The following is a 27,873-nucleotide window of genomic DNA, read 5'->3' as shown; positions in this document are numbered from 1 at the left end:
AAAGCAGCTTTGAGGACACATGTTAGGTGCAAACCTCAAAGACTGCTCAGTAACTGCTTTGAACTACAGCAAGAGGCACAATTTAGTCATAAAATGTCAACATTCATAGAAATGATGATAAGTTGAGTTTTTCCCTTTTTATTGTTTTAATGATTTATTTGTGGGTAACAGCTCCGTTCCACAGAGGAGTTTTCACACTAGTCCTATTGCATCCATATTCATACCCCCCATCACTGACCTCATACTGCTCCAGTGCCCCCTGCCTCTCCAGCTCCAGCTGCTCCAGCTGCTTCATTGCAGCTTGCAGGGCGCTCTCCTTGGCCAGACGCTCCTTCTCCAGTTCCTCTTTCTCAGCCACCGTGACGGAGATGGCCTGCTTCTGCTGCAAATGGATCTGCTCCAACTCTGCTCTCTTCTTGGCCTCCTCCTCCAGTAATCTGGTCCACAGTACATATATCATTTACTACAGGCAGGCTTCAGCATGGGCCCTACCCCCAGGAGCGTCAGATCACTGCATAAACAAAGCATGTGGACCATACATGCGTTTTCCACAGATTTGACACTTCTTGAGAAAAATATTAGACCCTGTGTAGTTACTATTATCAACAGTGTGTGCACTGTGCACTGTATACTGTACACACACACACACACACACACACACACACACACACGAAAAAGTGTTTGCCCCCTTCCTAAGTTTCTAATTTTTGTATGTTTGTCACACATTAATGTTTCAGATCATCAAAAAATGTAAATATATGTCAAAGAATAACACAAGTAAACACAAAAGGCAGTTTCTAAATGAAGGTGCTTACTCTTAAGAGGAAAAAGAATCCAAACCTACATGGCCCTGTGTGGAAAAAGTGATTCCACTATCCACAAATGGTGAAAACATGGAACAGTGGTGAACCTTCCCAGGAGTGCCCAGCTGACCAAAATTACCTCAAGAGCACAGCGACGACTCATCCAAGAGGTCACAAACAACCCCAAAACAACATCCAAAGAACTGCAGGCCTCACTTGCCTCAGTTAAGGTCAGTGTTCATGACTCCACCTTAAGAAAGAGACTGGGCAAAAGTGGCCTGCATGGGAGTTTCAAGACAAAAAACCACTGCTGAGCAAAACGAACATAAAGGCTCGTCTCGTTTTGCCCGAAAACATCTTAATCATCCCCAAGACTTTTGGGAAAATACTCTGTGGACTGACGAGACAAAAAGGTGTGTGTCATTTCAGAAAACGATCATCATGCCAACAGTAGAACACGGTGGTGGTAGTGTGATGGTCTGGGTCTGTGTGCTGCCTTAGGACCTGGAAGACTTGCTGTGGTAAATGAACCATGAATCCTGCTGTCTACCAAAACGCCCTGAAGGAGAACGTCCGGCCGTCTGTTTGTGACCTCAAGCTGAAGCAAACTTGGATTTGGCAGCAGGACAATGATCCAAAACACATTAGCAAGTCCACCTCTGAATGTCTTAAGAAAAACAAAATGCAGACTTTTGAGTTGCCTTGTCCTGACTTAAATCCGATTGAGATGCTATGGCATGACCTTAAAAAGGCAGTTCATGCTCGAAAACCCTCCAGTGTGACCGAACTACGACAATTCTGCAAAGATGAGTGGACCAAAATTCTCCACAGTGCTGTAAAAGACTCATTACCACTTATAGCTTGGTTGCAGTTTTAAGGGTGCTCCAACCAGTTATTCGGTTTAGGGGGCAATCAGCTCACCTTCATTTAGAAACTTAATTTTGTGTTTACTTGCATTATGTTTGTCTAACATTTAAATTTGTTTGGATTATCTGAAATATTTAAGTGTGACAAAAACACACAAAAAAGAGAAAATCAGGCAGGAGACAAACACTTTTTCACAAATAAAAGAGAAATATATTTCCAGGCTGTAAAAGTATAATTGTTTTAAAAAGAAAAAAAAAGAATAATAAAGAAGCTAATGTATAAATCAGTTGTAAACAGATGTGTCAGCAGGTGGTGCAATAGTGTAGTTAGACAAGTAAATATAAAGTAAATATAATAAACATAAATATATACAAACATAATGGTGATGTCATGATTTGTATAGTTGATATTTTTTGACACTGAGACTGTTCATATGTATATAGTGCTGCACAACTGTGCCCCTTGCAAATCTCCTCTCTCAAAATTTCAGTGGCAAGTCTTTAATATTTCTTGTATCTCATTAAGCACCTATACGTTTCATTATAAAACACTGCCATTTAGGTCTCAGGCATATTTTACTCATTTAACTGTGGTTGTAGAGAAAAAACAGCCACTGAAAATTGTCCTCTTCTAAAGAACTGATTGCCATTTTTAACACAACGACTACATTTAAAGGAAATACTCGCTGGTGACTTCTCAAACGTGACCTGGAATGTATTCATCAGCAGATAGGAAGGAAAGATGAGGGAGGAAATGTCGAGTGTATGAAGGAGAAGTTGAAAGTCTGGCTGTGTATAGCCTCCTATATTAGGAAAACAAAGACTTAGACTCAGCTCTTTGGACAGAGGTTCATGTGATGCACTTCATTAGGAATATTAAGTTTCATGCTTCACTGAAATTTGGTAGCACCAGTGCTGGATTGTTAAGGTAACAAAAAAGAATTTCTATGAATATATTTATCCCAGTGTTATGCTTTCCAGATAGGAGAAGTATGCAAAGATCCGAGTGACCTAAGTTTCCTCATCAGAGGATCTGAGTGAGGCTCTGTGAGGAATATTCTTTATACAAACCCAAACATTTCTCCCTCCGCACACCCTTTGACTCACCGTGTCTGCAGCTTACGGATGATTTCCTCATCCTGTCTGGCACGCCTCTCGTCTTCCAAAGCGTGCTCCAGTTGGCGATACATGTCTTCCAGCTCATGGACCCTCTGCAGGTACTGCTCCAGCTCAGTGGACTTCTCAGCCAGGTTTTTCTCAATCTGCTGCCGCACCTTTAAAACCAGGAAACACAGAAGTATACTTCACCTGGAATTCAAAATTAATACTCATAAGATCCATTCGTATGTGTTTATACACCACTCTGCAATCATTAGATATTATTAATCTGTGGCCCTTCCTCAGTGTGTTTTTTTTGTCCCATCTCTTGCTGGATGTTATTTCCTGTTGAAAGCGAGGATTTCCTTCCCACTGTTTCCAAACTGCTTGCTCATAGGGGATCATCTAATTTTCAGGGTTTTCTTTCTCATTGTCGGGTCTTTACAGGTCTTTTTGCAATATAAAGCGCCTTAAGGGGACTGGTAATGATTTCATGCTATATACATATATATATATATATATTTTTTTTTTTTAAAAACTGACTTGACTTGAATTAAGTGTTGGAGTTTGCATATTGGTGCCAACTCTAAAGTGCCACGGCAGGTGCGCATATCTAAAGTACTCCTGTCATGATTAATCGACATCTCACAGGAAACCCGAGTTTGATATTAGACGTGTAAAATAAACAGACATAGACAGGTGCAACCTAAAACCTCAGTCAGAGATAACTGCTATCAGCTCTCTGTAAACTCAGGCTTTCTGCTCCAAGTGCGTTCACATAAAAAAGGGCCGCCTACATCCAGAGACAGAGGAACAGGTGACAGCAAAGAAATATAACAGCAAAATATGACAAAAAAAAAATCAGCCTTGTGAGTTCATAAGTTAATATTTATTCTAGCAGTCTTTACGTCCTGAGTGCTGCTGTTTATTTCTGATATTGTGGGTGCATTTAAAGTGCATTGTGACACTGTCCCAAAGCCTTCTGATGGAGGGCTGTAAATCACTTTAGTTTATGCTCAGATCAAATTTAAATATTTTCTGTTGACTGAATATTATTGCTGTTCAACAGCCTTCAAAAGGCTGCTGTATTATTCAAATCCCACTTGGAGCTTATTGACGGGAAAAGCCTCAATGAAAGCATTTGAGAGTCACCTTAGAGCTCAGCGTACCTCACTAACTCATTGTTATTGTATCTTTATTTCAGACATATACAGAAAAAAATGATATATACAAGTACACATACTTGCATTTACATGTACAAATACGAATATATATGTAAATACACACATGTATGTGCTCAGACAAAACAAAAAAGTAAAATAAATAAAATAAAATAGAGTCTAAATGACATGAAATTACAATTATTAAGTCTGAAATGGAGTAGGAAGAAGTATAACATACTTATTAGCATTAACACTGCTTCATATAACACCTCTGGGATCAGAAGTTTATGAATTAGCACACACAATCTTAATCAGCAGTTTTTATAATCAACTGATCAATGGGCCATCAGGATTGATCAGCAGAATGAGTTTTAACTCATTAGTGGAGATGATCTTGAGCAAACACTAAAAACCTCATGCTATTCTCAGTGGGTAGCTCAGCTGGTGTGGACGAGTGTGAGAGAAAGTGGAGTTAAGCGAAGTGCTGTTACAACCAACTTAAACCAAGTAACATATTAATGATGTATAAGATTAAGTAAGAAATACAAATCAAAATTACGCCGTCTCTTAGGATCAACTAAGTGGGACATCCAAGAGCAGAACTGTGACTAAAGAACCACAGTTAAACATCTCTCTGCCATTTCACCACATCCATGCTGTGTAGCAAGCATGTCAAGATGTTATCAGTGGCATTCGAGCACAGTGAAACGGGGCTCTTTTACAAACAAGTGTTTGTGAGTAAGAAAGAAAACGCCATCAGTGTCAGCTGAGCCTCATAGACTCTTCCTAACCACACACTATGTTCTTAAATGTGAGGCAACAAACAACATCCATTCAAGTCTCTCCAAATTGCTGCCCAAGACTCTGCAGTACTTTTCTGTTTTGTGTTTATTTTAGTAGCTAATCTCAGTTTATGTATTTAACAGGTTTATGTCAAATTGAAATGGATGAATTATGTCATAGCAAAACAATGTTGCAAGAAAATTGTTCCGACTTACCCATTATTGCATGCTCTCAATAATACAGTGATATATTGTTCCTTTTATTAATTTTGTTCCTTGTAAGGTGACCTTGGGTTTCTGAAAGGTGCCCTCAAATAAAATGCATTATTATAAATATATTTGCAGCCTGATAATTGAGGATTAATGTCCCTGAATATAAAGCAAGTGCAGTAATTGACCAGTCTGGTGCCCCCCCCCCCAATCCATCCATGTCAGGGGGGCTGGAGTCTATTCCAGCTATTATGGGGTGAGAGTTGGGGTACACCCTGGACAGGTCTAGTCACAGTCTGTCTCACGGCTAACACAGCGAGACAGACAACCATTCGCACTCACATTCACATTTAGAATCATCAGTTAACCTAACCTTGCTATCTGCATGTCTTTGGACTGTGGGAGGAAGCCAGAGTACCCGGAGAGAACCCGCACAAGCACGGGGAGAACATGCAAACTCCACACAGAAAGGCTCCGGCCAGATGGTGGGGTCTAACTCAGGACCTGGTAGTGTTCGACTTTGCTTATTTTTTGTTTTATCTGTAATAGTACTTAAGACTACACAAGGAGTATGCAGTGCTAATATTGCTGTCATTTTAATGTGGCACTTCAACTATGGAGGCCACCATTGATGACATTTGCACATATCTACTACTGATGTTTCAATAAATATCTCAGATAACTGACCAAAGACTGAGTGGAATTGCACTGATGAACAGCCATCATGGAAATTATGCAGAGATACAGTGAGGAGATGCAGAATTAACTTAAACAGTAGGAAGTAGGAACCACTAAACCACTAAAATAGTTTTTCTGTTCAGGAATTAAAGTAAATAACTCTAAATTGGCATTTTAATCAGAAGATCGGAAGATCCAGTACTAGAGTGTACTTAATCAAGTGTAGCGCAACAATATTAAGATGTTGTCAGGCAGAGTAATCAGAGGTTTGTGGTAATGGTGCAGAGGAAATGTCCATGTATGATATTAAGTCCAACTGGCTAGACATTAGACATTACATGCAGATGAAAAGGATTGACAGACCAGTTTCTCTCTCTCCAGGTCCCTCCTGTAGCGGTCCTGGAGCTCAGTTTGGGTCTGAAGGCGTCTTTTTTCTTCTTCTGCTGCGTTAGCTGCTGCCTCCTCCAGAGCCTGCCAAAAGAGCAACAGACAAGCCAAAAATGAAATGCAGAGTGGACTAAAGCAGTATGTGAAATCACACATTTTACACCCTTGTAGTGTCAGGTTAAAGAGACTGTTTGGTGGCGTTACTTTTACATTCACTAAAATATCACACTCTAGTCAGGGATATAACCAGGGCTTAGAAAAGCTACACTTCTCAATATATTAAAGTCCTAGAGTCGTAAAACAGCCAAAAAAAAAAAAAGCCTGGAATTTTGAAAACTGTAAAGGGCTTCACTCTTCCTGCTTTTGCAGAACCAACTACATATATGAAAATTTGAAATATGTGCTGTGGGTGTATACTAATGACAAAAAAAACAAGATAAAGCGTGGACTTCATCCTTTATTGGAATTAAAATAACACAAGGCAAAAGTTACCTACTATTAACTGGCTTTACCTTCGATTCACTCCTCGTACCTTAACCAATCATCAGTCATCATTCTTAATGAGTCATGCTACAGTCCAACTCGACACACTGGGGGGAATGATATCAATTTGGCAACATGTCCAGTGTTTTCAAAGAAAAAGCCATCTAGAGCGCACATGTGCCAGTTTGTGTTTTGTTTTGGCGTCCTCATAGCTATGGCCGTAATTGTAATACTTAATTTGTACAGTTTCTCCTTAAAGTGCCAACATTTTGAGACATATTGCCAAGTGAAGTCTAGTTGAGGAGATAAATGATTTTGCAGTAAAGGTTAGGGATTGGCTAAAAACCAACCAGAACTGTAGCTCTTCTAATTTAATTTTCCCTTCTAAAGCTTGGTAATTATATCTATTATGTTTTATTTTGTTTTAAGCATCTAGTAGTTTTATGAAACTGCTGTGCAGACAAAAGGTTAGCCAAGGATGAGAACTGAAAAGTAGTAACACATATATAGTATGCAGCACATCAGTTTCATGCTCCATTTTGAAACTGGCGAACTACATCATAACTTTTAAATAAACTTGAAATTAAAAAGCAGTTTCTCTATTTTAAAAACCACAGAATGAAAAAAGGAAAACAAACAACGAAACTGGTGTGAGGGGGAAGTTTCAGCAAAGACCTGTCGGGGGGGATTGCTGCATGTTTAATTTTAGTTGTAAGACTGTGGTTTATAACAGACTAACAGAAATGAATACGCTGCCTCTGAATAGGTATGCAAATGTAACACCAGCAGTGCTCTATGAAGGCAAATTGAGCATGAAGTAATACACACTGAAATCATTTTTCCTGCAGAGTTCAGACTTCTTGGAATAACAAATGTTTTACCATTGCGGTTGCATTTTATTTTTGTTTGTTTTTTTTGTTTTTATTAAAAAAAAAAAAAAAAGTAAAAGAAGAAGAAGACTACTAGTCATTCTCTCATGACCTTCCACGTTTATCCGGGTTGATGTAACCATTACAGTTACAGTTACACACACACACACACACACACACACACACACTTAGCCTTGTCATTGCAGACTCTACATGGTTAATCAATGCACCCCAACTCTGCTATCGATCCATGTTATTGCTGATTGCTAAAATCTCAATTTAATAACAAAAAAACAATTGAAATAGACCAACACAATGGAGATGGCACTGTGCTACAGTGCTAATTTAAAACACAAGTAATATAAACACAAAATGTGAAAACTGTTGCCTGCCAGTGCTGCCGCTCAGCATCCTATTAGATTCAAACATGGTATCAACTTGAAAATCTTACACTGCCTAGTTCTCGATCGTTATCGCAATCACAGAGTTGGGGGTCCACACTACCTGCAAGGCCAGTTAATGACAATACCCATCAGGATTTTATGGCTGATAAATAATCAGGATTTCAGACAGTGGTAAGCATGCTAGCCAGTTACTTCACATACTGGTATCATATTTGACCATTTTTAAACTATGGTAAATGGCCTGTATTTGTATAGCGCTTTTACTAGTCCCTAAGGACCCCAAAGTGCTTTACACATCCAGTCATCCACCCATTCACACACTGGTGATGGCAAGCTACATTGTAGCCACAGCCACCCTGGGGCGCACTGACAGAGGCGAGGCTGCCAGACACTGGCGCCACCAGGCCCTCTGACCACCACCAGTAGGCAACGGGTGAAGTGTCTTGCCCAAGGACACAACGACCGAGACTGTCCAAGCCGGGGCTCAAACCGGCAACCTTCCGATTACAAGGCAAACTCCCAACTCTTGAGCCACAATCACCCGCATTGATAACATGAAGATCAAAAAAAATTTATATAGCACCAATTTAAAGAGAAAAAAAAAGAAAAAAGAAAAAAAGAAAAAAAAAAAAAAAAAGCTGCCTCATGGCACTTTCTAGGATACAATACCAACAATATTAGAAAGAACCATCACCAGGCCCTCTATCAGCAAGTAATGGGCAACAGTGGGAAGGAAAAACTCCCTTTAAAAATAGGAGTATACCTTTCAGCACCACCAACCTCGGGGAGGGGCAGCTATCTGCCACAGCTGGTTGTGAATGAAGGGAAATTCAGTTTAGCCATTTGTGAAACACACCCAGCAAACAAGTGTGACGAGGCTTGATTTGCACTGTCTCACCATGAGTCTCCTTTTAGATTTAGAGAAGAGAGAATGTTGAGTGCACGCTACAAGTTTTGTTGCCTGTTTCAAGACTTTTCCCTCATTTAACTTTCTGAATGACAAAGTTATAAAATACAACACAAGTTGCTATCAATGTGGAATTGCAGGCGACTGTTGAAACAGGACATTTGATAAAATATTATCAGGAGCATAAGTAGGTTTGGTGCTTCTAGATGTTTCTAGAGGTCCCTGAATTTATTACAAAATGTAGCAGCAGCAGTTTCATTAACTCCATTTTCATTTACATCCATTTATTTAAATTGCCCAGTTTCATTATCTTGCCAGGCTGTAACAACACTTTATACTTCTGGGTTTTTTTTCAATAAAGACAAATCTTCCCCGTATGCTGTAATAGAAACGCAATCAAAATTTAGTTCCAAGAAGAAATTGACCATAATTGCAATTTACCTGATATATAAAGACAACATCCCAAAAAGTTGATTCTGTTCATCTGGACGTAGCATTTTCAGTGGGAGAAATGTTTCATCACTCATCCAAGTGACTTCTTCAGTCTCAGCTGACTGCAGGTTTCCCCAAACTTATAAAAAGTACCTTTGTACAATGACTGAAACTAGCACCACTGAAGGAACAATGGGCTGTGAGGTTGGTTCCTTGATCATTAATGTGCAAATTCTCATGACCACTGATCAACAACCATTGATCAAAGACCACTGATCAGTGCGAATGGTACCATGAGTACCATTCACAGAGAGTTGGGGAATGGCTGCAATCACAGCATTGTAAGTTGGCGAAAGATGTACCCTTAGGCCCCCTCCTCGATTCAGACCCCCCCCTCCTCGATTCAGAGATGGTCTTTCCCTTTTCACGTAAATGCCCTCCTTGACTCCGCACTCAAACCAGCATTCCTCCCTGTCCAGGATGTGTACATCCTCATCATTATTTACACCTACAGGGCAGTGGACAGACTGTAGAGTCCTGGCCTAACGAGGTAGCTCTTCTGTGTTGTGCCATCAGCTTAGCCAGAGGTTGTTTGGTTTCCCTGATGTTTAATCCTGGCAATCCTCCTGGCACTTTACAGCGTACACTATGTCAGTCTGTTTGTGTCGCAGGACCCAATCCTTGGGGTGGACCAATTTTTGGTGCAGTGTGTTTTGGGGTTTAAAAACCACAGAGATGCGGGAGTTTTCACTTAGGCAGCGGTTGTCCTTCTCTCCTGGAGCGTTCTTTTGGCGCCTTCTCAGTTTTGACAAATGTCCAGCTGGGATAACCACATTTACTCAGGACCTTCTTGATATGATGTTCTTCTGCTTCCCTGGCCTCTGTGACTGTGGGAATGGTGTTTGCTCTGTGCTGTAGCATCCTGATGACATACAGTTTGTGCTCCAGTGGATGATGAGAGTCAAACCTGTTTATAAGGTTGGGGAAACCTGCAGTCAGCTGAGAGTGAAGAAGTCACTTGGATGAGTAACGAAACTCTTTCTCCAAGTCAATCAAATCAGCTCTAAAAACTTTATATGGTCAGCTTTTGTATTTATAAAAGAAGCAAAGGTTCAAAAATACTAGAATAATACTAACTAAACTAAAATACATTTAAAAGTCCAACCTAGCCTATATACTGCAAGGTTAAACTTTTATAATTGCTGCCATTGTTTTTGTTCTACAATCATTTAAATACATTGTGAAGCGTATAAATGGCAACACAGTCTTGTGCGAACTGTGTGTAGCTGTTTTTGGCCTCTTGGCATCTCACTGACCTATGAGGAATGTGACACCAACAATACTAGAATATACAAACAATTTATGAAAACACATTTTTAAGTTTGCCGGCTGTTGGTGTAGAGCGTGGGTTTGTTTCGAAACAAAACCGAACATAACAGGGAAAAACATTTCGGTAAATTAAACTGTGCTAGTGGTTGATCAATAACCTCTTTTTGCTTCACCCCTGATGTGAACTGTCTGCAGACTGTCACAGTGCTCCTCTTATAGCAGCAGTGTGTGAGAATGTCTACTGTATGCCTGTGTGTGGCTACACATGTTTGTGTTCATTGTTAATTCATGAAGCTAACTATGCGAGTTGTACACTTACACCTCAATGGTAGATTGTTGTGAGTTTAGAGGTCGCTGTTCCAGACAAAGAACTCTTGTCCTGTTCTTCAGTCTGTTAGACGAGCGCAGCGTGAACCAGTCTGACTGCAACTTAGCTTTACTCACAATGCTGGCTGCAAACCCCCCGGTCCTACACTGAACTGAAAACCTAACCACTGATACGTGGTCAATGCGGTGATTTAAGTTTAACTAAACAATACCATTCTCAGAAGATTTATCTGACCCCTTGAGTCAGATAAGAGGCCTTTTTTAATTATTCATAGCCCATCTGCTCTGCAATGATGTTTTTTTCCTATAACAAAAATCACAAAATCAAACAGTTGAGAGACTATTTCATAACATTTGTAACATTTGCCCACCTTGCAGAAGGACAGTACAAACAAACAGATTTCTCACAGATGAATAACAGCAATGAGAAAAATACTTAACCACGACAATATTGAAGATGGCACTTCCTGTTATTTCTCAGAATTAGCAGCGAGCAGCCACTAATTATCAGCATTTGAAAAAGACAAATGAAATTGCAGAAATCAGCAGTGTTGGTAGCAGCAGAGAGAGTGAGGTTCAGCAGGAGGATTTTCTGGAGCAACATGTTTAATGGCTGCTGCACCCCCTGCCCCCACATTGCTCTTTCAATCCACATTCCTTTATTTGCAGGAAGTGATGGACTATTTATTAGTCAGAGACTGCAGGGTGGAGCTGGTCTATTGTTGGCATTCATGAGCTGGCAGCAAGTTTCAGTGGTAACGAGGGTTTTTAGTTGACCTACTTCAAATAGTTGCATGAGACGTGTGTGTAACCCTGCAGTGTGCGACACAAAAATACACTGTCACTTCTAAAAGTGCGCAAGATAATGATTATTGAATGATTATTTTAAGTTGTGATGCGATCTTAGAGGAATGTTGCTGGATTGGTTTTGACACTTAATTTAGACATTGACAGCCGTGATGACATACCTGACTGAAAACAGTGGTTCCTTCTTGGCCACAAACCGCCTTCTTAACACTGGTTAAGCAAGATGCAATCCCAACATTATACCATAATAGTTAGAGACATCTTGGTACTTCTAAGTTGCTGTATCTGTGCCAGTCGGCTCTATCCGTTTAGTTTTATCACTTCACAGTGCAGTGGGTGGCCACAGAGAGAGGTGGCAGGCTGCTGACCATAGCCAGTATATGTCTATGGTCTGGGGGGGAGAGATTTATGAAAACAGTTATAGTTGTAACCAGACTGGACCATTTTGTTAGCTCCATTACCATCCATCCAGTTTTTGCTAGTATCTAAGGCCAGGTCACACAGAAGCAGCAGTCTAAGAAGAGAAGCCCAAACCCCCTTCTCCCCAGCCACCTCCAACGCATCTGTGGGAAAACTGAGGCAATCCCAGGTCAGCTGAGAAATAATCTCCCCAGCGTGTCCTTGGTCTACACCAGGGCTTCCTCTTGACAGGACATGCCTGGAACACCTCATCAAGGAAACATCCTACACTTATACCTGAACCACTTCAACTGACTTTTTTCAGTGTGCAAAAGTGGCGGCTGTTCGAGTCAGTCTCGAATGACTTAACTCCTCACCTCAGCTTTGAGCAAGAAGCCAGCCTCTACAGGAAGCTCGTTTTCACAGCTAGTATCCACAAACTCATTCTTTTGGTCACTACCCCACAGTTTGTAACCACAGATGAAGCTAGGAGTATATCAACACTTGGCTATGCCTGTTCATAAAAAATGATGACTGTAATCAATTACAGAGGGCAGCCCTGGCAGAGTTCAACACCCACTAGGGCTCACGTCCTGCAATGCAGACCAACTTCTCACTGTGGTCGTACAGGGACCGAATCGCTCATAAAAACAAACCAAATAAACCATACATCCAAAGAACCTCAAAAAAACCATCCACCGAGGCTTAAAGGTGTGATTGCTTTGAAAGTAGCTAGGCCCATCAGAGGCCTTCTTTCTTTGGGCTTCCCCCCTCCACAAGCTCTCAAAAGTCAGTTTGACGCAAGCAAGCAGAAGTCAGCTCCGACAGCAGAGCCATCTGCAAGAGCATAAATTAGCTACAGCTAAGCAGAGACGCGCTCGCCTGCATGATGGCTCCTTTGTGCACTTGGCTGTCGAGTTCTATTTGCATAAATGGCAACAAATTATTTGCTGTCTTTTGAAGGAAATATAATTCCATAAAAGGCAAGGCAGGCAGAACATTGTTTTCAGATACTTCAGGCACTTTCCCAAAATTAGTGCCACATAGTGAGCACCTTCCTGTGGAGACTGTCTGAAAAATGGAGGACAGGCTTGCATCTTTAACACTGCAAATTCTTCACACATACAGTTGAGCCCTGAACATTTCTAAGACTTCTCTGACATGAATGTGAGAACACAAATTAGCTGGTCTTTAACCACCAGTGTGCTGTAACATTGTGTGAATAGTTCGACAGTGAGGTGCAGTTGCTCCAGTGCACTTTATGCTGGATGCTGGAAGAGGAATGCCTCCCATCCTTCCTCATTCTTTAATCTGAGACTGAGTACTGAGCTGTGCTTTGAGGAGTGCCGTTTTCGAACATACAAGTTCAGAACTTCAGTGAGGGAAATCCCTCAGGTTTGTCTCGCTCACTAAAGAATGCACAGACGTTTTTTCTGCTCCATTCATAATTAATCTTATTTAAACATCCTGGTGTTCATCTGTGATCCAACAGATGCACCTCCAGCCTTATATGCAGACGTTTCTCTCGTTATAACCTCAGTAACCACATCTCCCTTACGTGCACTTCCTATTTTCAAGAAGTTCTCAAGAGAAAGGCTGTTTTAATTACTGTTATTACTGCCTGCCCAACCGTCGGGCTGTTTTCTGATAAGCTCTCTTCTTTTTTTCCATTTTAACAAAGGAAAATAAACTTTTATTTTTATTTTTAGCTCAGAGGATGAAAGTCGGTGGCTTCACTTTACATGGTGTTTCTAATGTCTGAGGATCACATGTTGATCTTGTACTATATGTACAGTTTGCACTTATTATAGCTTTTTGTCTCTAAATGATGCACACTCACTCAGTTTTTCCCATGAAGATATGGACCTCTGTCTCACATGACCACAAAGATCAACTTCCCTGTTTCAATACAAACAGCATAGTGAAGATGGCCAAGAGCTGCTTTAAGTCTCTCGTTTTTTCCTCCCCCGCTTTGCGATTTTATCTGTTATATTTTTGACAATCTCTGCATCTTTCACTTCTGTTCATTTTCACCTTTGAGATGCTACGAAACAGAAGTGATAGTGAGGCAGACTTTATCTGACCAGACTGGATCCACGGGGGACTATTGCCTGTGTGAGTTTCATCTCCTACCTTCCTCATATTTTCCAGTTCATGCTGCTTGGCCTCATTGGCTGTCTGTAGCTCCCTCATCCTCAGCTCCAGTTCTTCCTGTTCAGCCTGCTGTTTCAGCCGCAGCTCTCTGCGCTTCTGTCGAGCCTCGCGGTGCGGCGCTGGTCTGCCCTGACGCAGCAGAGTCACGCAGTTCTGAACAGCTGAGACATGGATATCACACAAAAAATCTTTAGTTTTAGAGCTTCCTGTTTCATGTTTTGGTTTTTCCAAGCCCCTCTATGAATTGCCACTTTTTTCCTGGAGGACAGTTTTGCATGCCAGCGTGATCCCAGCAGCTATGTTGTCAGGGGCAATTCAACCCTGGAAGGATCACTCAAGGCAAACTGGTCCTGGGTGAGAGGTCACAGTAAGGAGGCTGAGCTTTAACATATGGGGTCTGGCTGGGCACAGTCTGAAAGCACTACATGGGTTTGCTCTCTTGTGGGACCACCACTAACAGTAGGGGATATGAGAGTTTGGTGTTTTGTGGATCAGGCCGCAGTCATGGTTGGATGCCCTCACTGTCCAATCCACAGATGACAAATCTAGCTTTAGGAACATGGAATATCACCTCTTTGGGCAGGAAGGCACCTGAGCCAGTGTGAGGGGTTGGGAAGTACTGCTAGAGATACTTGGGCTTGCCTCAATACACAGCCTGGGCTCTATACTACTCTGGAGTTGCCATTGCTCAAAGGCAATCGTCAGGCAGTCAGGGGTAGGTATATGCATGGGATGACTGAAGGTGCCCCTTCCGGGGACTCCATTGTCCCCTTCAGGCAACTTGAATTGTCACTAGATTAGTGACGACACAATCTGGGGATATGCGAATGGGAGGGACCGCCTGAGCCATGGTTTGCTTGTCCATAATGACCATCGTGTTTGAACATACAATTCACGATGTTCATATGTGCACTTGGCCCCAGGACACCCTAAGTCACAGGTCGATGATTGATTCTGTAATCATTTCATCAGACCTGCAGCTACATGTCCTGGGTATTCTCATAAAGAGAGAAATTCAGCTGTTACTGACGTTACACTGAATAGTGAGAGAGAAAAAAAAAGAGATGGCTGAAACAAGCAGTGGACATGAGCTTCCTCCAAAGGGTGGCTGGAGACTCCCTTAGGGATAGAGGGAGGAGCTCAGTCATTTGGGAATGGTTCAAAGTAGAGCTGCTACTTGTCCGCATCAAAAAGGCGTAAGATGAAGTAGTTCAGTCATCCGAACAACTACAGCAGGCTCCTGGATACCTTGTAGGTCAGGTGTTTTGAGCAGAACAAAGTTTTTCTTTAACTGTGTCGAACTACCAGAGGTTTATTTGCAGTAGAAGTAGTGAACAACTAATTTACTGTTTATTAACAATGAGGCAGACAGCAGAAAACTATTATCGAACTACTATCGAGCAGCTTCGATAGAACTCACCTTGGATCCACTCCTGCTTCTTCTTCTTGTCTGATGCACTGATTTCAAAGCTTTTTTGTGATGACTTGATGAGAAAGAGGCACTTCTTTCCCTCTTTATCTTGTAAATGCTGCAAAGAAAAACAGAATTTACAAGCTGAAAATACACAGACAAAAAACAATAACAAAACATACTTTTTTTTTTTTTTTTTTTTTATAAGAGGTTCTCTGGTCTTTTATTTCTTATGTGCATAGGGTATTAATCTCTGTGTTTCACATGTTTATATTCTCTTCCGCTGCTGTTCTCATAGAAATCAAGGCCAGGAAGCTGAAACAGAGTTTTACTACAGACAGCAGGCTCTTGCCTCCACACTGCAGTTTCCATCCAACAGGACGTCTCCTTTCTTTTCAGCCAAGTCTTCACCAACATAGTATGAGATTGTGTTTGGCTTCAGCACAAACCAGCGCTCTGTCCAGTTCTTTCTCTTGTGCCCTTTCTTCATCATATAGCCCTGCAGTAAGACAGAATACTTAGCGGCTTAAATAACATTCACATCCTCCTAACAGCAGGCTTTATTATAAATCAATAATTAACACTTTATGAACTGAAATGTCATTATTTGACACTATTTTTAATCAATGATTTGCATTTGTGATTAGAATTTCATTTGTAATTATTTTCAAAATGCTTGGTCCCAAACAGCGTTTTTTTTTTTTTTTTTTTTTTAAAAAAACAGTTTTAGTTTTTAGCAGAATTAATCGAAATATCGAAAAACTTGCGCATTTTTTGGGGCCTTTTTTCTACTGTGAACTAAGACATTTAGAGGGATTTTGACATTTTCATTGCCAGGTGCTAAACGTGCTGTTTAATTTAGTGTGAAATCTATGACTCCTATCATTTAAAGTGGTATATGCTTCACAGTTATTACAGTAGGCTGCATCGGCACTCTTTGAAATCAGAGTAAGATGACAGAGCTTTGCGATGAAGACTGTACCATCAGTCTGTGCTGATGTGCTGCCCACCTGTTTGAGCACGTCGAGAATGAGTTCCTGGTATACTTCACCGATTCCCATTGAGAGCGTCTGATGGTCCATGCCCTTACTGAAGTGACCCGACCCAACTAGGCTGATGAGCTCCCATGCATTCAGACACTGCTGCTTTGAGTTCAGCTGCAGCTTATAGTCCTCGAAGCGCTCCTCCACCCAGCTTCCCCCCATCGCCTCTGTCAACTTACGCAAGAAGTACTCAATCTGTACATGCAGACATGCACACAGACACACAAAGACACACACACACATCACATGCACAGAGTCATTTTTCATCAAAAGCACAGCTGTTCATTTACAATAAAAGATAACTTTCACCATTTCTGCATTTTTCCCACAATTCATCCTTACATGACTGCAGCAGCAAAATGTGCATTTCTTTTGCAAACAATCTTCCTGTGTTTGAGTTCTGATGTTTTTCCTACACAACAATAAATCTTCCAGCATTTGTAAAAGAACAGGAAGCTCGAAACTTCCTTTTCTGCTCTTGAGCAACGGACTTTTTCCACTGGCTACTAAGTGACACAGTGAAGGGACACGTACAATATCATATGCTGCAAATAAAACAGACTACAGATGAATAAAAAGGCTGTTCACGCCAGTTTTTCCCCTTTTAGTAAGCACTTTGAAAAAAAGTGCTCCAGTCTAAAATGTAAGATGTTTACTGTCTCTTGAAAAAAAAAAAAAAAAAAAGAAAAAAAAAAAAAAACCTTAATGTGATTCCTGAACCAGTCAATGGCATCCTCACAGGTTAGCGTCTTACTGCGTAGCTTCTGAAGCACTTTTGATGCAAAGACAGCTCACAAGGACGTTTGTGTTCAGTGCTGTGGTTTTATGACGGCAGGGTGCAAGGCAGGGCTTTTGTCAGAAAAGTGGTTAAGCTAATTATGTGGCATAGATGGCATCCCAAAGCTGCGTCTTTACACACAATTGGTGTGGTCTCAATTTTTTCAAAACCTAATTTAGCTTCTTCAGTTTCTTTCGATGTTGCTTTACTCCATGTTAAGTTGGAGATGTGAACAAAAAAACGACACCTAGAACTCACCCAGAATTTGTCTCTTCCTTTCTAGAGCCATCTGGTGTTTACATGAATTGTTTTCTTTTAATGTCACTTCTCTTACATCCAGACCAGAGGTGTCAAAGTCATTTTACTTCATGAGCCACATACCAGTGAATGAGATCTCAAGTAGGACGGAGCGGTAAAACAACTGCAAAGTGCTTTTGTTTTAATGTACACAAGGCTTTCTAAAAGTATTCACGTTTAATTTAACATCTATTTACGTAACACATCAACAGCCTTGGGTACTTATATGTGCACTACAGAGCACTTCAAAGTGGATCTGCAAAAGTACAAAACCCAGTAATGTCACGTTTTTCAATTTAATGATTTAATCAGTAAATCTAATACTAACCAACCCTCTATGACACCAACTGAGGGAAGGGCCACAAAAAAAAGAAAAGGAAAAACAAGGGCGTACTACAACACAACAGCATCCCATGTTTTCTGACCTCCTCAGTGACGATGATCAGGGGGTATCTGTCTTCAGACAGGAAGTTGAAGATGCACCAGATCTTGAAGGCGTCATCGTTACAGATCTTCAGCTCATTCTGCTCCAGGTTCTTCCTATACGACAACGTCCAGCACATTTTGTTGAAGTCCTGACGGTTAAAGTTATCCTTCACCTGTGGCACAACAGAAACATCATCAGGTTATGTTCCACACCAAAGGAGAACAGTCTGCTTTTCCAGACGCTCACATTTTTGCAAAGCTGACGTTTCAAACCACAGAGCATAGATATTATACATATGGGATATATCCATTTATCAAATCCATAATACACAAATTTTAGTAACGTACAACATGCGTTTCATCTACTAGCACATGCCCATGCTAGTTAGTCCAGGGTGGCTAGGCAAAATGATGTCATAAGGGTATATAAGATGTACATGTGTGCAGGAGTATTCGGAAAGACAGATTGTGTATTACAGTAAGACGCACACAGAAACTGAGAAGGGACAAAAAGAAAAAGTGCCTCTAGGGTTTAAATTCCAGAGCCAAGTAGGAGGAAAGTTCTTAAAAAGGTCTAGTCAGTGGTGTGGAGGGGATGTTTTCTTTGAGCCAGTGAACAGTAGCATCTCCATGGAGACTACCGGCTGGCTGAGTGCGCAGTCGTTTGGATGAGAAGCACATCTTGTCCTGCTGGCAGTCGCCCCGCAAATCCAACCACCAGCAAATGATCCCAAAACATCTTCCAACGTTTGCCGCAATTAGAAACCAGTCAACCCTGTAACTGGATTCATCAACTATTATATTTACAGTCCATGAATCCTGCTCAAAACCATGGTTACGGCACCTGCAGTGGCCATCACACAGTTTTTAGAAACACTGGTTTAAGGTGGCATTCAGGACATTCAGTAGCACTTCATATTGCTGTTGAACACTCAGCCTTTAACACAGTACAAACTTTAGTGGAACTACCACCCATTTTCATCTCCAGATTTTTTATTTTTATTCTGAGCAGCTTTGCATTATTCTCCATTTAAAATAATCCTCGATTTTCTTACACTAAGCCTTAGTGGAGACCCCCAGTTAACTGGCTAACAAACCATTTAGCTCCTTCCCCTATAAGTCGTCTTTATTTTAAAGACTACTGTTCAAATAGGTTTGTAGCTTCTGTGGGCACAACTTAGCTGACCATACTAAGGATATCCTCTATGACATCATACAGAGGCAAGAGTGTCGGGGGGAGGGATGTGTGAAACCAAGTGTGTACAAATCTGGAGACTGAGCTTACAAAGGCATTATTTGTCATTTGCTGACCTCATTACTTGAAAAATTTTCCCCTCTCAGTTTATCATCTCAGAGAGGCGGCCTGGTGTTTACTCATAGCCCTGTCTTTGTTTGAGTTCTTTAAGCAGGAGAACTGAGCTCTTCAGGGAAGGAACACCTAAAAGTATCACCTCCAGCTGAACTCTCCAGAATGTGCTTTGCAGTCCCCTTTACAGAGCTGCGTGGGAAGTCACTCCTTTTTCCTCTGTGTAAATGTGGGGAAGACTAACGCTTTCAGAGGGAGGGGCTCAGCCACACTAACATGCACAACGCTAAAATAAGCAAGTAGTTATTTACAAAGCAAATAGCTTCTGAGCTTGTGTGTTTTATCAAATGCTTCATTAAAATGTCCTTTTTTCACAGGCAACATACAGAACAGTGAGTTTGTGAATTATGTTCACATGATAATAAACCTTTGACTTGTGTGCTGCTTCAGCTAGTCCCGAACCTGAATCCATTTTCCATGCTGTGACAGAGAGAGACAAACATCCAGCTTGAAAGCCTGAACGGTTCTCAAGATCTGATGTAACCTGCTATTGTGCTCATTTAGGTTGAGTGCCTGTGTAGAAACCTGTCTTAGATGTTAAAGCGATAGTACTTCCTCAACTTTTGAGAGTCACCCTGAAGCATTGCTTTACTCAACACTGCAAACTAGGACTAAACGTCAATTAAAGTTGACGTCTAAATGAAGTAAAACACTTTTTTTAAATTCACAAAAAACAAAAACAAACATTCCTGTAGTGTATTACTCTTTTCTCTGTGCGTCTATGTTCTAAATTATTATTTTAAAACAAGAAGCACTCAGACAGCACAAACTTCAGCAAATTCAACTCACCCCCTATTCTCTGTATTTATCACTTTGGCCTTCAGCTCAATCTATTGACCTTGATGGAAAGGTCAGAGGTCAAATGTGACATAATATTTTGAATCTTTATAAAGTCATCGCAAACATGACTCCACTCCACACACCTACAAAGATTTATCAGAATTTGTTCAAACTTCTCCAGCTACTGTGTTTACAGAAACACGACAGCCAAACTTCTCTTTAATTGGCCTCTGCATCGTCACCTCTCCCATCAGAGATAGCCAATCTCTATGACATCATTCAGAGCCTTTTCAAGCCAAGACAGAAGAAAATGCAAAAATAAAAAATGAGAGAAAATAAAAATGTATTTCATGTACCTTAGCAGCAATAAATTAAGTGTGTATTCAATAATAAATAAGCAAAATAGATATCCTCATTTACTTTAGCTATGCAGATTAAATGTGGGTTTGCCTACCAGTAACTTATCAGTCATGCTGATTCTCTGTACGTGTTCAGATGGTACAAATGTGTATTGAATATTTGTTGCTGTTGGGAGCTTTCTGGAGATTACTGAAGCTGAAAACAGCTGCAGGTCTTTTGTGAAGGTGAAATTACTGGCAACTATTAAAGACTGTAACAGGTAAAGATTGTTTGTAAGGCTAAAAATAGATTTTGGGTGGAGTAAAATGAAAAAAGTTACATGCTGGTGTAAAGAGGCTCCTCCCATCATGAATATTTTGCCATTCGTCAATGGTTCTGGCAGTAAGTCTGACTCAAAAACAACATATTCTGCTGTTGTTATAAATAAGGACGAGTCTCTCATGATGATGTGTTCAGGTAGCTGAATGTGTTCACATCATGTTTGTGGTTCTGAATGCTTAATCACTCTGCAGCAGCACAACATGCGAGGATAGGGCAAAGGGGAAGTCGTGAAAGCAGGATTTGTTACGAAAGAGCTTCTCTTTGTGTCACGCTCGTCTTGTTTTCATTTTGTTCTTAGCTCGCTGGTTCTCGCTGTCTTTTCTCCTCCTCCCCTTCAAGATCCCTCTCGGTCTTTTCCCTTCAACAGTGAGATCTTTGTCAGCAAATCGCCCCCTCCTCTCCACTGCCACATGTTCATTAGGATTCAGGATCTAAACTTCAACCTTATCTCACACCGAAACAACACAACACAGAAATGTAACAAGTGGAGTCAGACTAGAATAAACTGGAAGACAAAAAGAAAATCTTGTTACCAGTTCAACCGGACTGTCTGCTTTTTAAAAATCACAGACTTGAGTGGAATGAGAATCACACCGGTGAAGGAGCAGCTGAATGTTCAACACGGTATGATGTGATATGAAAGCATTTGAAAAGGGGGAAGTAGTAACAAAGTGCTTTTTTAATGGTCCACAGCACAAAACAGGTGCTGTTAGGATGGTTCATCACCAACATCTGGCATCAACATCCTCATTTCTTTAAAAAAAAAAAAAAAAAAAAAGCGTAATAAATATACATAAATCTAAACACAGACTGCTGAGGCTCTCATTAGCAGAGAACTAAAGGTGTATATTGCGATACAACTATGAAAGCATCCTCCAGTTACTGTAGCCAAATCTTCCTCTCCATGTCTTTTGTGGTTAGTGTGAATTTGAATGACAAAGTTCACCAAATCTGAACTCTAAGACACGCTCTGCAGCAAGAACACAGATTACTCCAGATCTGACATTATTTACATGCACAACTGTGTTAAATAAATAAATAAAATAAATTCAAGGAATTCTTATTTTATTTGTAAAGTTCCTAAACAGAGAAACCAGCCCATTAAGCTCTTAACCCTTAACAGAACAGTCCATGTTCTGTGCATGAATGCATTTTAAATTTCTGTGTTCCCTATTAAATGTGATGTTTCAGAAGAATGGATTTCAAATTAAGATAATCGCTTTAAGGCATGTTAGCACAAATGTCTTACTGCCAATCTGCTGCAGCTTAGCAAGGAAACACTGTGCCTTACAAACCCGCCCGATCAGTCTCAGACTGGTGAAACCTCAATTAGCTTCAACGCATTTTTTCATGAAGTGAGGACTCAGGATTTTGTCCTCCATCTTTCCTAACAGCAGAGAACTATTGCAACAAGAGGAGTCACCACAACAGTCAACACTTTCAGTGACTGTGTGTGTCAAAATTCTTGACTTGGAACAATTAAGTAATCTCTGTTTGTAACACAAGCACACACACACACACGCACACACATTTCTATGTAGTGCAACATGCTATCACACAACAAAGTGTGCGGCCCTGAGCTTCAACATCATCATCACTTTTCTGCTACATCAGCAGTGGTAAGTGTTTCAGGGTCATGGTACAGAGTTCAACAATCTCATCACACCAACACACGTCTCTGTGCTCTTATAAAAGAAAATGTTAGAGGTCTGCCTTTTATTTTCTGCTGCACTATACGGGTGAGTTGGTGAGGGTGAGTACAGACTGCCCCATCTGCACTTCCTGTCTGCTGTACAAAGGCACAAACACACACGCAGTTTAAAGTTTTTCCTGACTAGCAACTGTGTTCACTTGTAAAATAAGATACTTGCTCTCCTGGGTTTTGGGTTTCTGATTCACACACACACACTTTCCTTGTGTGACAGGGTGGAGTTTCCTCAGGAGTGAGTGAAGTTGAATGCTTTGAACACCATCCAACTCCAATGCATGGGTGGGATGGTTGTGTGTGAAAAAAATACAAGTGTGTGTGTGTGTGTGTGTGTGTGTGTGTGTGTGTGTGTGTGTGTGTGTGTGTGTGTGTTCCTCAAACTAAATCCAGCATTTAGTTTCTTTAAAGAAAATGTGGTTAGAATTTTTCAGCACCAATCACGAGCACGTCTTATCTACACAACACGTATGTCAAGTATGTCTGTTTGTCCAGAAAGAAATTTAAGCAGCTTTATCACAAATCACTTCAGACATAAAACAGTCAGAAATGTGCACTGCCACAGAGACAACGAAGAGGATAAACAAATACAAACAGCCTCTCTAAACTAGTGTTAATCCAAGCTTTTTATATATTGAAGCTCCAGCTGAACCAACTGGTCTGCTGGAAATAGTCAATTCATTTTAAGGGCAAAACAAAAGATTTTTCTATACGCCGGTCATTTAATTATATAAAGCAGGGGAGAAAAAGTATTTTATATTCATTGATCAGTTAATTAACAGATCAATTTAATAAAGTGTCACAGATTATTGAGACATGAAGTTAACAGTGAGCACAGTCTATCAGGTAGCCAATCAGAACTCATATTTTTACAAGTATCTATTTTTTCTTACATACATCTTTAAAATGACTGAAATGGAAGTTGTACAAAAAACAAACAAACAAACAAACAAACAAACGCCACACTAAACTACTGGAAAATATAAAATAAATAAAATAAAATCAGCAACATTCAAGAATAAGAAGTCTTAAACCCTTCATTAAGACAGAGTTCAAGGACCTTTTTAAATCATGGCAATAGCCATTTAGCACTGATGTTATACAAGAATTCCAAACATTCAGAAGGAATTCCACTAGAGCTCACTGCTGCTCATGACATGACTAAATAAGCATTTTCTCTTGTCATGATGTCCAGCTATGCAATCACAAACGCTCCATTCATTCCGTGACCCCGTTATTACATCATCACAAAGGTCTGATGTTCAATAAATGGTTTTGTGCCGCCGTCTCGGAGCAATACAATGATGGATGGACACAGAGGGTGACACCAGCACAATGTAGCTACTAATACACTGTGTCCATCAATGGACCTTTGTAGTGCACGATTAAATATGACTAATAAATAACCTTTAAACATGATCAAAAAAAACAAAAAAAACCCAAGGTTTCTGCATGAGAAAGTTTGTGAACCCTTTGGTCACAGTGGGTTCCAATCTTAGATCAAGTGACAGACAGACAAATAGCTTTAAGTCTTTATTTAACACAGCGTAATCAGTCACAATGCAGGCTGGGAAAAGTATGCCAGCTCTTGGTTTAGTAACTAAAAAAAAACAAAAAAAAAAACACATTTAGCTTCAACACCCTCTATAAGATAAGTAGTTGCTTATGACACTTATGAGAATTTGGGAACATTACTCCCAAAACGTGGTTTTTAATACAATTATATTGGCATGTTTGTACAAAATGTCAGCCCATGCCACAGCACCTCAGTAGCATTAAGATCAAGACTCCAAAAGCTACCCGTGATCAGGTTTTAAAAGTATTCAGAGATGCACAAAGTCTACTTAATGAAAAAGTCTCCTCATATCAAGAAAGACCGGTCAGTATGAATCATATCTTGATCACAACTTTCTCAGTTTCATGTCTAAATGCCCCATTTTCAAACATCTACCGTAAGACAAAATGTCTACGAAATCAAAAGCTGCTACATCCCATAGCAGAGGATATCTTATAAAGATTACACAAAGACGTTAAACTACGGCAAAGACTTGCAGAAATCTGAATCTGTGCCCATTCTGTTGAGTACGAAGCAGATACTGATTGAGAATGGTTCTGCAAACACTGCCCAACCAAAAATAAATAAATAAATGAAAAAACACATGTCAACTGTTAAGCATGGTGGAGGAAGCACTGAGGTTTGACACTAGTTTGCTATGTGAAGGCCCGGATGCTAAAAATGGACCCGATTTATATAGTTTTTCTGGTCTTCTCAACCAGTCATTCAGTGCTTTAACTCTACACATACAGCACTCTCTCAGACACCCGATGATGTTTCACAGTTGGTGGCGTTTAATATTTTACCCAAGAAATTATGGATTGGAGAAAATTTACAGAACAATATCAGGTCAGCTGTTAAAATAAGTTAGGATGATGCAAGAAAACAAGAAATTGAAATAACTGCTTGAGAGAAAAGAACATGTATTTCAAAAAGAATTGGCTACTTTGAAAATAATTCTGATTTTATTTGTCTAGAATTGTGATTGAGAGGAGCATCACACCACTATTTATGAGTGGCCCATACAGGCAGCTTTTGCAGCCCTGACGAAGACTCAGGACTGTTGCTCTCAGGGACAAACAATCAGCAACTATAACATGACTCCAATCTCCTGCCTTAGTAGAAAATAGATAAAACGCCCACAAAGTACTTGTTATGGCTGGTCAAGCCTCTGAACAGCCTTCAGCTAATGTATCATTTTCAAAGCAAAGTAATGAAGAGTTGTAGCGCAGACTGATAATTTGCCATTATTATTTCCTCTATAACAATGGCACTTATTGTTTGTCAGTGTGTTGACACTGAAAAAGACAGCGCCCTAGATATAATAAACACCACTTTACTATCCTAGGCTGACAAAGTGTGACTGAATGTGCTTACACAGCTGACTGACCTTATCCAGAATGAACTTGTTCAGGTATGGCATGTATCCCTGGTTGGAGACAGGACCCTCGTCATCATCTTTGAAGTGCTCCTCCAGAGCCACCGGGTCATGGGGAATGTTCATGACTGTACATAAGTTGTGGGACAGCACCTGAAATCAGAGGTGAAAACAATACTTACTAGTTATTATAACGATCGATTGATATGTTTAACTCAATTTCAGCTAATAGTTATGAGTTACATTCCATTTAAGCCATGTCTTGGTTACATTTCTTGAGAAATGCACTTGAGGTTACATGAAAGGTCACAGCGTAGGGTTAAAGTCGTAGGTTACAGTCGACATTTACAAAATAAAACAAAATGTAAATACTGTTCCCTGTCATACAAAGGCCCCTGCTCAGAATTCCTTTTGACGACTCGCAGCCATGTGGGGTTGCACATGTGGACATGACAGCAGTAATTGGAGAACAAGTGTGGCACAACCAAGAGAACCACAAAGGAAGGTGTTTCACCATTTTCAACAGACGTGGAGCGTCTTAAAGCTGCATTGCATTTTTTTCTCCTTTTTTAGACCACAGTTGTGTAGAAACTAGTCTAACTATTGTGCAAGTAGCAACAGGGACATTCCCAGGATAATAATAAAAAAGGGGGGAACCAGATCAGAATATTTAAAATAAGTATACTACAGACAACTAATGTTGAAGACACGGTGTGCACGTATGCAGCCCTGTGCCCTGGTACCAATGACAATGCAGTTATTATGCATTATCATCGATGCAATAGCTGTACAAGAATTTAAAGATGGTTTTGTTTTGAGTAAGTATTTCAGACAGTCGCCAAGCATATGTAGGTAGTTCTGATGTGCGTTTGGGATCACTGTCCTGTTGGAACATCCAACTGTCTCCAAGTTTCAACCATCTACTGTTGATTTGAGGTAAAGTTGAAGAATACGAAGGTAGCCCTCCGTCATCATTTCATCCACTTTGTGCAATGTAGCAGTATCACTGGCAGCACAACAGCCCTTGCTTGACATTTATGTTCGTGTTCTTAGTTTTGACAGAGTCACCTTTACTCCTCCAAACATACTTCTCGTGATTGTGACCAGAAACCTCAGTATTCGTCATGTCTCATATAAAACCTTTCTCCAGGAGGCATTTGGCTTGTCCGTGTGGACAGCTGCAAATTTCAGTGGCACTTGAATGTGTCAAATTTGAAGTAGTCTTGGTCAGCACCCTCTTAGTCAATGAAGATGTAAAAGTCACTTCACTGTAGGCAGAATAACTTGTACTTGCGTGGAGTTGTTTGAAGGGATGATCTTGGAATCTGCAGTTGTTTAGAAATGGCTCCAAAAAGACCTTCCCAGCTTGTGTAAATCTACTGTTCTCCTTCTCAGATCTTCACTGCGCAATTTTATTGTTCGGAATATTAGTCAGTCAACTGAGCTCTGTCAAACAATATTTTCTATTCCAGCAAAGATAAACTACCAGTTGTAGTGAATGGTGATGACTAATGAAAAGTTTACACCCCTGGTTTTGCCATGTTAAAACCCACTGTATAACCTTCAGCTCCACTTATTAAATAGAAATACTTAAACGACAACAACAAGTACTTGAGCTACATTCAGCCATTGTTCCTATTCATGCTCTCATCCAGTGGTGTTTGGCATTGTTAGATAACCAAAGACTATAATCTGCTGGGTGCAGCAAAGTAGTGTAGTGGTTGGCACCTCACAGCAAGAGGATTCTGGGTTTGAATCCACCGGCTGGAGGCTTTCTGTGTGGAGTCTGCATGTTCTCCCTGTGTTTGCCTGGGTTCTCTCCATGTACCCCAGGTTCCTCACCCTTCCACAGTCCAAAGACATGCATGTTGGGTTCACTGGCGATTCCACATTGACTGCAGGATTGAATAGGTGTGTGTCTGTGTTAGCCCTGTGACAGACTGGCACTGTCCAGGGTGTACCCTGCCCCTCACCCTATGAGAACTGGGTTAGAACCCGACCCTGAATGGATAAGGAGAACAAGATGGATGGCAGGTACATTGGCAATAGAGGGTGGGAACCCAGGAAGGGCCTATGCCGTCCCATGCCAGCAACCATTTTCACTTTGGTTTGATGCTCCTGAAGTGAAAAGTGTTTTTGTTTTTTTCCATCCGTTCCTGAACAATGTTTGGCTGGCACAGGAGTGTGAGTGCGTGTTGTTTACATACACGGAGGCATCTCCAGGAAATTTGTACTCATATAAAAATATCTTCTACTTGTCTGTGTTTTAAAGTGGATTCTTCCAGTGATGAGAGGTGTAGGCAGATCTTTTGAATAACTTTACTTTCATCTGCGTTAATGCCTCCTTTTCAAACA

The 27,873-nt window shown here is 40.6% G+C and overlaps 1 protein-coding gene across 1 annotated transcript in view; it reads right to left on the bottom strand.

The window, feature by feature from the left end:
• The window catches only part of swap70b (switching B cell complex subunit SWAP70b), a 34,841-nt gene that overhangs the window by 6,504 nt on the left and 464 nt on the right, over window positions 1–27,873 (bottom strand). The window contains exons 2-10 of the mRNA XM_084934179.1: window positions 25,531–25,671; window positions 18,053–18,226; window positions 16,520–16,747; window positions 15,862–16,008; window positions 15,519–15,627; window positions 14,078–14,259; window positions 5,964–6,071; window positions 2,777–2,943; window positions 239–437 (exon numbers count right to left, since the gene is read on the bottom strand). Coding sequence (XP_084790305.1) covers window positions 239–437; window positions 2,777–2,943; window positions 5,964–6,071; window positions 14,078–14,259; window positions 15,519–15,627; window positions 15,862–16,008; window positions 16,520–16,747; window positions 18,053–18,226; window positions 25,531–25,671 — 1,455 coding nt within the window. The remainder of the gene's footprint in view (window positions 1–238; window positions 438–2,776; window positions 2,944–5,963; window positions 6,072–14,077; window positions 14,260–15,518; window positions 15,628–15,861; window positions 16,009–16,519; window positions 16,748–18,052; window positions 18,227–25,530; window positions 25,672–27,873) is intronic.

Source organism: Perissodus microlepis, chromosome 7, assembly GCF_051167445.1.
Source record: "Perissodus microlepis isolate ML-2025 ecotype Zambia chromosome 7, ASM5116744v1, whole genome shotgun sequence".
Taxonomy (NCBI): domain Eukaryota; kingdom Metazoa; phylum Chordata; class Actinopteri; order Cichliformes; family Cichlidae; genus Perissodus; species Perissodus microlepis.
Note: the sequence above shows the minus strand (reverse complement) of the source record. Positions and strands in the feature narration are given on the sequence as shown.